Source organism: Cavia porcellus, unplaced genomic scaffold (genome assembly GCF_034190915.1).
Source record: "Cavia porcellus strain 051 isolate PalLab524CR breed Dunkin Hartley unplaced genomic scaffold, mCavPor4.1 scaffold_28, whole genome shotgun sequence".
Lineage (NCBI taxonomy): Eukaryota > Metazoa > Chordata > Mammalia > Rodentia > Caviidae > Cavia > Cavia porcellus.
The window spans coordinates 37,995,143-38,010,714 of record NW_026947511.1 but is presented as its reverse complement, the minus strand read 5'-3'; the positions used below and the strand labels follow the sequence as shown (position 1 = coordinate 38,010,714).

Below are 15,572 nucleotides of genomic sequence, written 5' to 3'. Positions count from 1 at the left end.
ATTATATAATACCTTTCAGCCTTGATCTTCCTCATCTGTAAAGTGGTTATATGTTTCTTTTTGCTTTATGAGACAGAGTCTTACTGTGTTTCTAAGAGAAATACTTATAATTTATGAAAAGGAGTAAACATTTGGCAAATATTTTTGTCTTTTCCCTGAAAAAGATGAAATTTTTTTCTTTTTGAACTTTAACTCAGTGAGTGTGTTCATCATTTATTTTCTCTTTTGGCATCTGTCTGTGCCACCAACAAATGATTGTAAAACTGTGCTCTTTAGAGTCAGGTGTGACAGTGCATGCCTGTAATCCTAACACTCTGGTAGGCTAAGGCAGGAAAATTTCAAGTTTGAGCTCAACCTGTGCAACATCCCAATCTGATGAGACCCTGCCTCAAAAAAATTAAACTAATACAAATGAATGGGGAGGTAGCTCAACGTGAAGGCCCTGGGCTCTACCCCCACTATTACACATGACCTACCAGGCAACTGGGCATCATTTCCATCAGTGGAAAGGAGTATTAATATTGTATTAATAACAGTTGAGGTGATAAATACATTGCTTCGTCCTAGGGGAAAGAATCAGTAGGCAACTTGGGCAGGCTCATTGGGAGATCCAGTAATGAATTACCAAGAGACAACATGGAAGGATGTACTTCGGCCAGATTTTAGAAAACCATCAGTTTCAAACTAAGGGTTTGATTCACCATTTAAATAATTTTATTCTAAATGGCTACAGGGGAGGAGAAGTCAAATTTCTCAGATTGAGTGATGTTTTACCTTTAAACACTAAATTAGTCCGGTGGTGTCAAATCAGGATATACTGTGGCTTAGCAACCAGAGAAGGGTGCTCAAGCTTGGTCTCTGAGCCAGGCTTGCTTGGTTAGCATGGGTGGCCCTGCTCATGCGGAGCAGGCTCAAGCTAAGTACACTTAGTTCTGGGAATCTGTAGGGGCCACACCAAACTTCTGTATTAATTAATCAGCAGCAAAAACATTTCTCAGGATTGCCAGATTTATAACTATCTTCATTTAAAGGTGCTTTTAAACATCCACTTGTGATACCATTGCTGCATATAAACTTTTCAAAATTGAAAATATCCCTTAAAAATTCGTGAGGAAAATTGAAAAAAAAGCCTACTTGTCAGTGTTTCTTTTGTTGTTCTTCACAGGCTGGAGTCCCCAGGCGTTGTACCCAACTCTAACCCAGAGGCACCTTTGCTCACTAAATGGCATCAGAGATAAGGCATTAAAAATGCCAACAATTTAATCTCTATTCTGTGCCTCTGCCCTGTGCCCAACTGTCCTAACCCTCGTCCACTCCTCTTATCAGCAAGTCTGCATTAAAACCATGGCTTTATTTTCTACTTCATCTAATTTTTCTTACCATGACCAAAAGTTAAAGAGAAACACTGACACTTTTACCTAGAATGCTGTGTTGCTAAGACTCTGCTGTCATAACTTAGGATAAAAGACAAAAAAGCCTGTACGCAAGTTAGGGGATCCTAGGCCATCGAGACATTTCCATCACCATTTTATTTTAATACACACTGCCATTAAAATATTGTAAAAAGTCTTTAATTTTGACATTCAAAAAGGATCACTTTAGTAAAATTATAACCTAGGTTGATATGATTTTTTAAAAATACTCTATTCTTTCTTTACATTTAAGGGAAAATTTTCTTAACCCAAGGCTTTGTCAGTGTTACAGCATAGCCCACGTTTTAAAATATGAGTGACCTCAGAAAACACATTGAAGTCTCTTCACACACACAACCTTTCTTTTAGATAGTTTTCATCGCCCTTTTAACTGCCTTTAGTCTAGATTTCTTTGCTCTGCTCCTGGATCGCTCTGCAGAGTGGTGGGTACTATGACCTCTGGAATAAGATTCTCGTCATCTCCTTCCATCAGAGAGTTCCACTGGTCAAAATTTTTATCAAGTCCTGGAAAACAAAATGGGAATAAATATGAAACATTTGAGCACACTAAACAGTCCATGGCCTCTAGGTGGCACCAGAGATTTAAACATTACACAGCCCATGCTGCACCTCAAAGGGATGCTTTAGAAGAGGCAAAAAACTAAGGAGCCAGGCACCCCCCCAGCATGCTCCTCACCCCGACTGCACTGAGAGACTCAACTTTCACAGGCAGATGTGCTTTCTATGATCTGTAATATCCCTAGTGGTAAAATTAGCTCTCCAAGTTTTGTTTTTCAAATTGAGTTACTGCTTTGGCTAGTCTCAAATCTACTGAAAAAAAGTTAGAATGGGACTAGCATGGGTTTTAAGGCAGCACAGTTCTGTCCTGAGAATCATCCAGTTCACAGAGAAAAATACCAGTTTCTTACCTAAGTATTTCTGTAAGAATGCTAACGAAGCTTTGGTGATGAGGTTTATAGCCACCTCTGAATCTATGTTTCCTTTCACTGATAACAATTGTTCAATTATTTTCCCAGTGGCAAAAGTGATGTCAACAAAATTGTGATGGACCAAACCTCTGCAAGAGAAATGAGACATTTACATGCACATTATTTAATACAATTCTATTTGCAGTTAGGGTGTAGGAAAGATACTAGCCAGACTGGCCTACTTCTTGAAAATCAGGGAAACAAAACTTGTAATCTGATCTTCTTAGATGTACTGGGGGGAGGGGGGGAGTCAAAGTTGTTATGCAGGAATCTTAAGGTCCTTTACTGGTCCGTTTAGGAAACAGTTCAAAGAATCCTGGCATTTTGAATTTAGAAGAAATATTTTTTGCTTTTTAAGGGGCTGAGAGTAAGTGCAGTGTCTGCTTCAAAGTGTTCATGTTTGGCATCAAGTGAATTCGGTGCTCTTCCAGACTTCCTAGTTCTCAAGATTAAAACATTTGGCTTTCCCTCCCTGCAGTGCTTCCTCTTCACATTCCTTTACTCAGCTGAGCCCCAGACCTTGGCCACCTGGCACCTGTCCCTCTTTCCTATATTCCAGGGACAACTCGGGCATCAGAAACATCAAGAAAGGATACAGTGGGGAGCAGCAGCTTGAGGGAAGCCTATGAAGAGAACAGGACCGAGTGCAGGGAAGGGTGGGGCGCACAGGTGGGGTGCACAGCATCAGCTCAGGAGGCTGAGGCCCTGGGGGACAAGTGCAACAGGGAAGACCAGCCATAGAGGGGCAGTGACCAGCTCAGGAAGCTGGACCCAAGCCCAGAGCTGAGCATGAGTGTGGGAAGGGGGATCACGGGCTGTGCTTTCAAAATTTCCAGCAAGAAAAAAAGGAAACCATGAGGGGAGAGCCTAGCAGTGTGTTGGGTATGAAGGAAGGCTGTGTTGACTCTGCTTTAGAATTAGCGTGCACAGAAGGAGAAGCTGACTCCAAGTCCTCACCTGGACCACTTAGCTCTTTCTCTGGCCTCTACACTCTCAGTCCTGCAGGACCCTCTATTCTGGTGTATGCTCTTGTGCCATGTACCTCCTGGATAAGGGTGTTAGAAAAGATGACACTGCATGAGAGCTTGGGACCTCTACAAACTTGTGTTATTTCGCAGAGTTGTTAGTTTGGACTGATGACGGACTACTTTGTCCTCACATCTCACTTCCCAAAATGTATGGACAAGTCCCGATATTTAATAAGAGTAGTGCACATCTTAATGCAAATTTAAGTTAGCAATGCCTGCACTACACACATTCACATGATTAAACGCAGTTTCATTTTAAAAGGAGTAAGTGTAGGGCCGGAGGTTTAGCTCAGTGGCACAAGCGCCTGCCTGGCAAGTGTGAGATCATGAGTTCAATCCCCGTTATCCCCCCCCCCCAAAGAAGAGTAAGTGTAAACATAAATAGACACTGGTTATCTAATGTTCTTCCCACTGAAAGTCTCAACAACCAATTTAGCAATTATACAGTGGCTACCAGATGATATCTGTTAATATTTATCCCAAATTTGAAGTTTCTGCTTCAGGTCAAGAAATAAATCACTGATACTTACCTGACTGCAATCATTTTTCTTTCTTTTTGAGGTTGGTAGAACTTTTCTATTTTTTTGGTATCCTTATCACTTTGAAAGTATTCGGAGTTAATAAAAAAGAGGGGCTGTGGGATTTTGGAGTGGACGTCCTCCCCCACTGGGAACATCCATGGATCCAGGGCAATGCCACACCTGTAACATGAGTTGGTAGGTTATCCCCGGGCCCCGTACAGGTCTTCCCACTCTGCCGGCTTGTTGTGGGGTAGCTGGCTGTTCAGCAGGTATCAGACTGCAGTACAAGTGGGGTATTTATAAGGTGATAAACCTAGAATTACACAATTGTTTTCATGAGGGCTTGTTTGGAATTGCACCCTATAAACAAATACTTCAATAGTTTTTATTATTCATTTTTGTTCTATTGTTTTCAAAATAAGCAGTTATTTCTTTAAAACTGAGGTGTCATGAAAAAATATGGTAGATGCATAATCCCTCAAACCATCTTCCACCAACACCCCCTCCATGCATGAGAGCTTTGGGAGCGCCATAGTGAATGTTTTCTGCCTGTTCAAGAGTAACGGCTTTACGTGTTAAAGGTGATTTACTTGAAAAACTATTAGGGTTGAAGAAAAATACCATTTGGAATTGGAACTAACTTTCTTTTTCTCAAGTTGTGCTATTTCCCAACTGTTTGGACAGTCTGCCTGTTGCATTGAAAGAACAGAGAAGAGAACTGCCTTAGGCTGAAACTGATTTCTAAGAACATCAAGCTGAACTTGCATAAATCACCCTGCTCACTCTCTATATGGTGGGTCTACGTGATCTCATCAGCCTGAGATTAAGTAGTTCAAGGATGAAATATTCCTGCCCAAATAACTGTAATTTTTGATCCAGCCCAATTTTAGAGGTGCAGTATGGAGGAGGGTAAATAAAAAACGTCCTGCCCACTGGAGAAGTTTGGGGGTGTGAGAATGTGGTTACCACAATCCTTATGCCACATAAAAGAGCCGAACAGATTTCTAAATGAAAATGTTAAGTCTTGAAGGAGATTCAGGGGCTCAGGGGGTTTTTAAGAGCAGAAGTGAGTACTTTCTTCGTAAGACAAAGAATAAACTTATGCACCTTGAAATTCACCAAGAATTTGAAAAAAATTTAAATCTCACACCCATTACCCTTTCCCTGCTTCCATAAATTTACTGTTCTCCTGCGTCCCCATCTGCTTCTTTTACCTGAATCTCTGGTCTTCACTGAGGGCCTGGATAACTGTTGCTCCACCAAATGAATGTCCAATGATTGCTACTTTACTCCTATCAAGAGAGCCCTGTGTGAAAAAGCATAATAAAAATTGGTAAATCTCTCTCATGTGTTAGAAATGTAAAGACCTTCTGAAGCGTACAATTACTATGCATTAAACAAGCATGGATAAGTACCTTGCTTTCTTGTAAAATAGTGTACATATACGCTTTTATATTTCACACATATTCACACACTATCTTTATACATACGTGCACACACATACACTATAATATATATTTTTTGGTCTTTTTTTTTTCTCAGTTTTCTGAAATGCCAGCTCCAGGACTGTTTCACCTTTCCTACTTTGACTATGACTCTTTTGGGCCTTGATTGTTCTTGTAGCACTTCAGGGGAGGGAGTGATGCTGAAGCACTTTGCAGGACAGCAGAGAGCAGCTGGGGCTGGGAGAGGGGCACCTGAGCAGGCCAGGATGGGCACTGGCCCGGGCCAGGTTCTCCGGGGGAGGCAGAGCCTGTCTCAGGGCTTGAAGTTTGGTTAGGAGATAGTCAGGGGAGGGTGCATCGGGTCTAGGGTCCACAGTACCAGGCATGGAAAAGGGAGAGAACCAGCTGGGGACAGCTCACTCTTGTCCCCTGAGGACAGCTCCCATCATCACACCTGACACCCAAGTGACACCTCCTTCCCTCCACTCCCTGTTCCCCACCAGCCTGATATTTCTCCACCATCTTTGGCAATTTTATCTAAAATATTGGCCAACTTTTGAAGATGAAGCTTAAAATCATGTTGGATCTGTCCACAAAGGAACAATATTTTCCCTGCTAGGATGAAGACAAACCATAAGGAAACTGCCAGTTTTTAGTCTCAAACTATTACCAATTTCATTTCCAGTTCAAATCCATGCATTCATCATTGCTGTCACTTTAACCTGTGTGGGGTGTGTGTGTGTTGCACATGTGGACATCAGTGCTGTGTGTATTGCAACACTTTATTGTGCCAACCTTGCAATATAACAGGAAGTCACACATCAAAGAATAAGAATGAACAATGGGGCAAAGTAAAAGTGACTTTCAAAGCTCACCTTCAGTTGCTGGATGTCAAACTTCAAATCCAACACGTTCTTCACTGGCTCTCCTTCGTCAATGCTGAGAAGCCAACTGAGAGCTTGGGAACACTCCTCTCCTCGCTGCCGTAACTGATAGGATTATTACAAAAAAAAGGGACAGAGCCCATCATTGTGTCAGTTATTCTAGAGTTCAGCAAGGGGTAACAGTCAGTCTGTTATATACTAGCAATGTCTTCATGAAAAGTGGTCGGAATCCACTTTGCAGGGAGGTGAAGCTCAGCTCAAACCTTGCCTCTCTTGGTTACCAATTTGTGACCATAAATGACTCACACAGCCTCTCTGGGCATCATTTCATTGTCCACTAGCACCTACCCAAATGACATGTGAGTGAGCTTAAACACCACACCACTTGCAAAGAGCCAGGAGATAGAGAAGCAGTCAGTGTGCTCTGTTTCCCACGATTCCCCCTCAGCCCTGCAAGACTGATGCTGTTACCACTCACTGTGCGCTAACAGGTAAAACACCGGAGCACAGGGAGGTCAGGTTCTCTAAGGTCACTGCACTGCCATGGGTGGGGCCTCCTCATGCCAGACAGACAGTTGGATTCTGGGTACACCTATATGCTGCTTATCTGAAAAGAAGTCTATTTATACTCGCCATGGGGTTGGAGAAATCTGTGCTCTATCACTCTGAGATTCTCAAATTATCAGTTTTGATACAAGAGCATTCTGAATACTCTCATTCACGTCACAGGACTCGTGTTTGGCTTTGCTTTTATAGTGAACCAATATTTCATGAAGGGGTTTTATCCTTGGATGCTCTTTTGCCAGATCTTTTGGGCACGGGAGTAGGAGGCTGGGAGCATCGCTTTCTGTGTGTCAGCATAGATGCACAGAGGTCACCCTTTGTCCCTGTACCCAGTCCTCTCGTGCCTCACTTCCATAACGATGCAGTTGGCCTCTTACCTGCGTTTTTCGCTCTTCCGTCTCTGGTTCTTGATGTTTGTAGTAGATCCAAGACCTGTTCCCTGACTGTGCTGCGGACGGGTCCTGGAAGTAGTAAGTGGCAGCGGCAGATTCATCTCTGTAACAGAAGCAGCCTCAGTTGCTCTCAAAGGACCTTAGGTCCTTGTGTGACCTCCGTTCCTCTGCTCCAGGCTTGGTTCCAGTTCCCCAATCTTTCCACTTTTCTTATTTCTTTTCTTTCCTCTCCGACCCTACATCTCATTTTAAATTAGAGGCTTCCAGAGGAACAGTAGGAAAACAATTTGTTGTCTCTTGCGGAGAAAAACTCATCCTGTCTTCAAAATTCTAGGAGGCACTGTCAACCACACTGAAAACTCATTTCTGGAATCACTTCCCTTGTAGTATTTCCTAATCTTTCTAAAGTGACAAGTTACCTTTCTCACCTTCATTTTCCTCCCCCGTAAACAACAGTAATAACAGCAGTCTTTTGGCACTGTAGTCGAGACTAAATAAATGAGATGGTGTATGAAATATACCAACCTGGGTCCACAGCATACAATAAACACTGTTCAAAGACTGTTTCTTAAATTTTCACACTCTTATCTAGTCTCCTTTGATTCTCAGCATAGCTGGAAATTCCATAAACAGTTTTTATAAACTTGTACAGCAGCTACAAGCATAATTATGGGTATCCACATTCTGTGTATTGGACAAAAGAATCCAGCCCCATTACACAACATACCTGTGTTCTACAGCAGCAACTATGAACCCATGAGAAGCCAGCTCAATGCCAATAGCAGAATACATTGTCCTTCAAAATAAAAAGAAGTCTCCGTATTACTCGGCATGATTATAAGTCTGAGTGTGCTAAGAAAATTGTGAACATGGATGGCATTATGCCTCTGTGGTCAGTGCTTGAGGTAGTGGAGAGTTCTGGTCTGCAAAGGGGCCTAACTTTGCCCCAGGGGTACATTTGATGATGCTGGGAGGGGATTCCATGATCACATCAGGGGGATGGTACCATGGGCCTCTAATGAGTAAAGGACTCTGCTAAACCTCCCCAATGCGTGGGACAGCGAGCTGACCCCAATACAATCTTTCTCTGAAAATATGACGTAACTGGAAAATAATCAACATTGAAAACCAGATATCAAAATTGGCATCCTCTTTCATGATTGAGCTCAATTTATGGATAAGGAAAATATATCTTGTGATATCTGGTATTCAAAACTGAATTATTTTACTATCACAAAAAAGTAATATCCCATAAGGTTATTATTTATCATTAGATATTGAATTTTACAATTACCATCTTAGTATCTGTAAATTTCTGCATTCTTGCAAAAGAGTACCTTGAAAATGTGAACAGAGAACAGAGTATATGAAACCCTAGTTTAGTGAACTAAGGTCAACAATAATAAATTGATCAATAATGACATAATCAGTGCTCTTAAATAAGAAATAGAGCTGTTGTAATATCAAACTATTAGAAACATTTAAAAATATTCTACAACTTCATGATATTTCACTTAGAATATTAAATAGGAAAAAATAACTCTGATTTACTCATTCCATATTTAAAGTAATATGGCTCACATGTATTGGTCTTTTAGAAACTTAGGTTTCCGGACATGGCACCAATGAAACTGTATAATTTTCCCAAACTTCCTTACCAGAAATTTGCAGTACGAAGGAGCTGTATTTAGATTAAATAATTCTTTTAAAAGTAGAGTCTGGCTGAGTAAAATGAATTTCAAATCATTTCTATGCAATAAAGAAATCAGACTGTTACAGAGTTCTACTCCTATCATTTCTTTTTAAATTTTTTTTATTTAAAGAGTAAAAAAGAAAAAAAACAGTTAATACGTAATTTCAACAAAACAAACAATAAGAAATCCTATCATTTCTTAACTTTTCTTATTAGTATGTTAGGATACCTTCTACAGTCATTTTTATATACCCTTTCCTTCTCTACCTCATTTCTCTTCAGCCACAGGTCCCCCTTTCGTTTCCACATAGTAGTACTCTCTGTTTCCTGTTATCCATTTGTATTTGCTCTTTAAACTTTTATATTTTTGAATTCTCATGGGAGACAAGGTATATAATATTTAACCTTCTGTGCCTGAATTATTACTATGGTCTCAATGCACATCAACTTTCCTATCTTTGATTTCTATGTGGTGATAATGTGTGGTTTTGTTATCTATAAAATGCTGTCAATGTTTAGGGCTCAAAATATTTCTAAAAGTCCTACCTTTTCTTCATGTTTAAGTAAGGGTCTAGCATACTACTTTATAGGTAATAGCTGGGTAATATATAATTATTTAATAATATTTAAAAACTTTTACTAGATATTAATTTTCTATATTGCAATTCTGACATGAACCCCATATTTCATATCATACTAAAAGAGTACAACAGGATATACATTAATATGTGCACACATGTATATGAATTATATACACATACATATATATAATCACTATGCTACAGATGCACTTTTTCTGATGGTGTAAAGGGTTGGTACAGTTCTAGAATGAGGAGTTACAGCTACAGCAAAACAATCAATGAATGTCCCATAATGATATCACATTATATGGAAAATGATAAGTGCTAGGAAAAAAGTGTCAATAGGGAAAAAGGATAGAGGTCAATGGAAGGTAGTAAGAACAAACTTTGGATTTGAATTTTGTCAAGGAAGTCTTCATTGATGCAGTGGAGGACTGTAGCATCATGGAACTACAGATAGACTTCATGTACAAAAGAGCATGGAGCCACCTGAGATGAAACTAGGTTCCTAGGTCCTGAAGTTTTTGTTTAAAAAGTGAATAATATCAACTGAAATATAATTACACATAAAAGTAATTCTGGAACTGAGCTGTACCTTAATGGTAGTGTTTGACTAGCATATGCAAGACACTGAGTTCAACTTCCACCATTGTAATAATAACAACAATAATAACTATAATTATATATTCCTTTTAAATTAGAAAATCACAAAAATTTTAAAATTGCTGTTAAAACACAAGTATTATAGAATCTAAGAAAATCATACTGTCTTTTATTGTGTCACCCCTTATATTGTTCCTTTATTTCTTCCTTTTTTGTTGTATATTCATGAATATCTATATAGCAATGATTCTCTAAACAGAAAAGAGAAATCATTTATTATTGCAGCATACGTTCTTAAGGAATTTGGTGTTTGCTTATTGTATTGATGGATTAGAAAAGTTTCTTGCACTTCAGTGTAAATGTGGATCTTTTGGAATACAAAAAAACTTTTGTGAGCATCTACAAACTTCTTAACACATAGAAGTTATAAATTTTCAGGAAATTCAATTTTAGAGTAATTTCAATACTTCTTCAATTGATAATAATCACTTTGTCATAAAGATGACTCACTGTACTGCTATAGAATCAGTTTGGTGTTATCTTTGTTTCTGTCACTATTTCATGTCAAATGTACAGTAAATTATTTTTCTGAACACTTTAAACTATACTACCTTCTTAATTGTTTTAGCACAGAAATTTTGATTCTATTCATTGCTGCTTTTCAAAATATGGCTATTTCTTTCAATAAATACTTCTTTAATGATAAAAAAAATTTGCACCCTTGATTGATGTATCCCCTCCATGTCTCTTGTTTACTATTCTCCTGCTGACTGGGAGATGAGCACCAATAATATGGAAGTTGCTGGCAGAGTGATTATACTTATTGCCTTTGAGAGTTTTGGGTTTTCAATTCTTCTAATCTCAGCCATAATTTCAGATAATGACTGAACCTCTAGAATGGCATTAAGAGTTTAACAAGATAGTGTCTGTAGGAAGGTAGGGAGTCAGAGACTGGGGCTTCAGGCTGACCACTGAATTTGAATTTTTTAGCTATGCAGCTCAGGCAGGCAGTGATGCTTTCTCTGCCATGCTCCTTCTCTGTACACAGGTGATGCTATAGAGTGCGGTACCCCATTGGCAAGGATCGCATGAGCGGATGCATCCTCAGTACGCCCTGCTGGTCAGCTTTCTTGGGTCTGACAAAATACCTGGGAATGACGACTCTGAAGAAAGGTCATTTTGACTCATAATTTTGGAGGTTTCAGAGGAAATGAAGATTCCATTAGGAGTTGGACTAGTGGCCTTTTGAGGTGCATTTTGGCAAAGAACCGGTCTAGCTTTTGTCCACACCTGAAGACTTTGAGTAAGCTTGGGGGTGATGGACTAGCTTATCTGGTGCAGGAGATTTCACCACAGAACAGCATTCTGGTGGTGGTGTGGGTTTAAGCAAGATTTCCAGTGCAAATCATAAGCACAACATAGAGTGGAAAGATTTTAAAATAATCTCCCCTTTCTGTGCCACCATTCCTCCTTAGGCGCAGAAGGTTAGGGTTGGGATCTAAACTGCTCCCCATGAGGTTCGTGTGTCAGAAGATGGTTCCCAGGGCAGCAGTGTTAGAGGTGGATTTGGAAGGTCATAGGGTCATGAGGGCATTCATTCATCAGTGGGTTCATCCACTGATGGAGTCAGCATTTGATGGCATCATTGGAAGTGATGGCATTGAGGCCTGGTTGAAGGAAATAGTCATAGGACCAGAACTTGGGGGCTAAATCTTATTTGCACGCCTTCCTGTTTGGCTCTTCCCCACCCCGTGCTCCCTGCTTCCTGGTTACCATGAAGTGAGCACCTTCCTCTGCCACACCCATCTCAGGTCTAAAAGCAAAGAAGCCTACAAGGAAGCCCTCTGAAACCATCAGGCAAAATAAACCTTTCCTTTTTCAAACTGTTTAACTCAGGGAATGTTAAAGTGATGCTACCACACACCCTGTGCCTGCATGAAGCTGCACAGAATCAGGCAAGCTTAACCCTCCTCCACGCCTTCCCCTTTGCACAGCCCCCTTCTCCCATCATGCGTGCAGCAGAAAATGTCTGAAGAGAATAAAAGGAGGCATCTGAGAACTACTCATCCACTCCCAGAGACACAGGGCCGTGCTGTGGGAAGCAGTCAACGGAGCAATCACAAAGCTCTCTCTGAGGTCAGAGACTCAATGCTTACAGCATTGTGGGCCGGGCAGCCTATGTTTCAGCTACACACCTCTGCTGTTGTAGTACAAAGGTAGTGACAGAGAGTGTGAAATCCAGTGTGTGGGGTGTGATCAGATAAAGCATTATTTGTGGAAACAGTGCTAGGCACATGTAGCAACTTGCCAATAGCAGAATAAATTGTCCTTCAAAACAAAAAGTGAGAAGCATCAAAATTACTAGGCGTGATTAGAAGTCTGATTCTAATAGCTATAATTCCCTTCTGGGTGAAAACAATGTATTCAGAGACTGCTAGAAGCTAAAACTGCTTGACCTCCCCAATATTACCTGAATATTCCAAGACCATGAGAAAAGATAATTAGTGGGTATTTTTCACCGGTCTTCAGAGGAGAATTCCACTTTGCAGGAACCTTCACTGAGCCTACACGCAGCAGAGGAAATCGATCAGCATTTTCCAAGCCTTGAATGTTGTCATTTAAAACATAAAACCTTGAACCATCTACACATATGTTTTCATAGATTAATAGCAAATGCATTCAAGTGTCAGCTACTGGATCATCACCAATCAAAGAGTGAATCATGTGCCCACCTCACACCACACAGTCATTAATTACAGTTCTCAAAGCAGGCTCTCAACTCAGAGTGGAGGAGTTAATTGCTTACTGCTTTGCTACTTAGGACCATTTTGAGACTTGGGAAGCATGTGAGAGACAGTGTTCTAAAACCAACCTATCCAATAAATTGCAGGAACATTCCACTGAGAAGAAAAAGCTGGGAATCAGAGCCTGCTCTTGCTATGAGTCACCATGCTCTGACACAGGCCAGAAAGTCCACTGCCCTCATGCAGAGGGTGGTGTTGGTCACAGCTCTGCCACTTCCTAGCTGTTGACCCTGAGCATGTCACTCAAATTCTCTGGGCTCCACATTCCTTTTCTACAAAAAGGACAAAATGAGAACTATCTCATAGAGTTTTTGTTAAAATTCTATTTAATTAGGTTAAATATATATAAAGCATCTAGTCACATAGTCAGGGGCTCAATAAATAGAGAATCTCATCCCCATTACTGCTCATTTGTAATCACAATTTTTATTATTAAGGGTTTGTGTTTTGTTTCCTCTCCTACAAAATGAGATGTGGCCATGAGGATTGCTACAGTGGCGATTTGGAAACTATCTGGCAATGTAAATATGTGTAGTTAGGGTACTGTCACCATTTCTACACTAAAGCAGTTCTTATGAGAACTCTAAAGGAAAGTTAAAATAAATTCCAAAAGTTTCAGGTCATTCTGAGGGAGAATTTTGAAGATAGAGTTACCATCCTCCCAGTGTACTATTGGTCACACAGATGAGGAAAGGGAGGTCTATGAAAGAGGCAGGCGGACAAACTCATGATGCATGTACTGAAATGGTGCAAGAGTGGCTGCTGGTCCCTTGGGGTTGGAGACAGGAAGGTTCGAGTCTCCACATTTGTGTCAAGTGGGAAATGAGCTTTGACTGTTTTGTTTTGATCTGCAGGGTGACAGTAGCTTCTAATTTCTTTCCTTTTTTTTTTTTTTTTTTTTTGCCTGATCCATATGGCTTAATAGTTACCTCAGCAAACCTGCTTCTCTGACTAGTTTGTTGCTCCTCCCATTGTTTCTCAGAAGAAAATCTAAGCAGCCACCACGGAAAGGCACGAGTGCCAGACTGATGTCTCATCCACTCCCAGTGAATTCCTGATGGATGCACTGAGAACCCTGGATTTTCTCAGAGATGCCTGGGCTCCTGAGAAATGCTGACCATGTCATTTTAGGAGAAATTTAAATTGGAGAAAATCTGCTTTGCTCTTTACTCTCAGAGATTCTTGTCCTTGGTTTCTCTATTTTAGAGCCTACAGAACTCACCAACAGACCAACAGAAATCTTACCATATAACAACTTCAAAACTTTGCCCAGGAAACTAGATGATTCAAAGACTTCACTAATACCCCGGAAATACTCTTCATTTGGGATCCACAGGGCATCAGGGAAATCGTTATCTTGTGATGGATAATACAATCGCAGAAAGCTGCTCTGTTGATGAAATAAATGAGTCTGTTTTCAGTCTTGTTCCTTCTGAAATGCACCCCAACAATTGTGTTGCATATTTTATTAGTGGGGCTCAAATATGTCTACCATTCCTAAAGATGTTCAGAGACATTTTAAAATGCTGTGATGATCAAATATAATCAAGAAGTACAAAAGAACTAGTCTTTGAGCGTGAAGAAAGCATGCCTCAGCCATGAAAGAGGAAAAGTAAAAGAGGTTATAGACCAAGCAATCACATGACAGCAAGGAAACGGAAAGAAGCATCAGACATGGCAGACGGAGTCATTCCTAGGTGAGAGTAAGGGGAATTTTATCACAAGAGAAGGTCAGTATTAGGGTTGAAAGATAAATTGAAGCAATGAAAGCATTACCTGGTTAGTGTAACCAGACATCAGGTCTGTACAACCCACGGAGTAAGGTCCACTTCCCTTGGGGATTTTTGTGTGGCCAAAGCTGGTAGTGAGCAGCTCTGATTGTGTTCTTTGGGTCCATGCTGAAAAACAGGTCAGTGATGCCACATTTGTCACTCTATGCACTCCAGAGTCATTCTTTAAGGACTTCCAAGGGAATCAAGCCATGGCGCCCAGTTTCTGGCCTCTTGCAGTTTTGACCTAATTGAGGACCTGCTGTGTGCAGTGCATGGAATAGCAATTTGGGGAATAAACACCATGAGGTAGACAGGTTCTGTCTCTGAGAATTCCTTGTGTCACCACCTCCTAATGCTGACTCTTCTTACCCTCCACTCTGTCCAGAGTACACTAAAGGTGACTCTCCTAGGCTGTTTTTCCTAAACATGAGCTTTACCTCACATTTCAGATTTGTGCGCACAGCTTCTCACTGGGCATTTCTAACTGATGCCTTTCCTCTAGCAGCCGCAAAGCCAATGCTACAAAGTGAGACTGATGATCATCACACCTCCCCCTCACTCTCCCACCACACAGCCCACAACTCCAGAATTCTGTCTCTTGCATCTCGAGCTGGATGCTTGGGAATCATCCTTCTCTCCTATCTCTTTTTCATCAACCCTCTATGTTAACTGAATTTCAGTTTCTAACAAGTGTTTGTAACTTTGAATTACCTTCCCATTGTGTCTCTAAGTCAGCTCAGCAGACTGATTTGTGCCGTCTGTGTCTCTGGACCAGGTGGCTGCTGCTCTTCTAGTCACCTGTGCACTCAGACCTGGCCCCTTCAAATGCCTCCTATACCCAGCTCCTGGAAGAACTTAGTGCACAAATCTCACGGATCCTTAAA

The 15,572-nt window shown here is 40.7% G+C and overlaps 1 protein-coding gene across 2 annotated transcripts in view; it reads right to left on the bottom strand.

The window, feature by feature from the left end:
• Positions 1-1,555: 1,555 nt before the first annotated feature.
• LOC100732766 (platelet-activating factor acetylhydrolase-like) overlaps positions 1,556-15,572 on the bottom strand; it is a 28,044-nt gene continuing 14,027 nt past the window's right edge. For both annotated transcript variants that reach the window (XM_003473623.5, XM_063238780.1), the window contains 10 exons: positions 14,693-14,814; positions 14,162-14,306; positions 12,583-12,676; positions 7,963-8,031; positions 7,221-7,338; positions 6,271-6,384; positions 5,165-5,256; positions 3,960-4,130; positions 2,342-2,490; positions 1,556-1,937 (listed from right to left, as the gene is read on the bottom strand). In XM_003473623.5, coding sequence (XP_003473671.2) covers positions 1,810-1,937; positions 2,342-2,490; positions 3,960-4,130; positions 5,165-5,256; positions 6,271-6,384; positions 7,221-7,338; positions 7,963-8,031; positions 12,583-12,676; positions 14,162-14,306; positions 14,693-14,814 — 1,202 coding nt within the window. In that variant the 3' untranslated portion in view covers positions 1,556-1,809. The remainder of the gene's footprint in view (positions 1,938-2,341; positions 2,491-3,959; positions 4,131-5,164; positions 5,257-6,270; positions 6,385-7,220; positions 7,339-7,962; positions 8,032-12,582; positions 12,677-14,161; positions 14,307-14,692; positions 14,815-15,572) is intronic.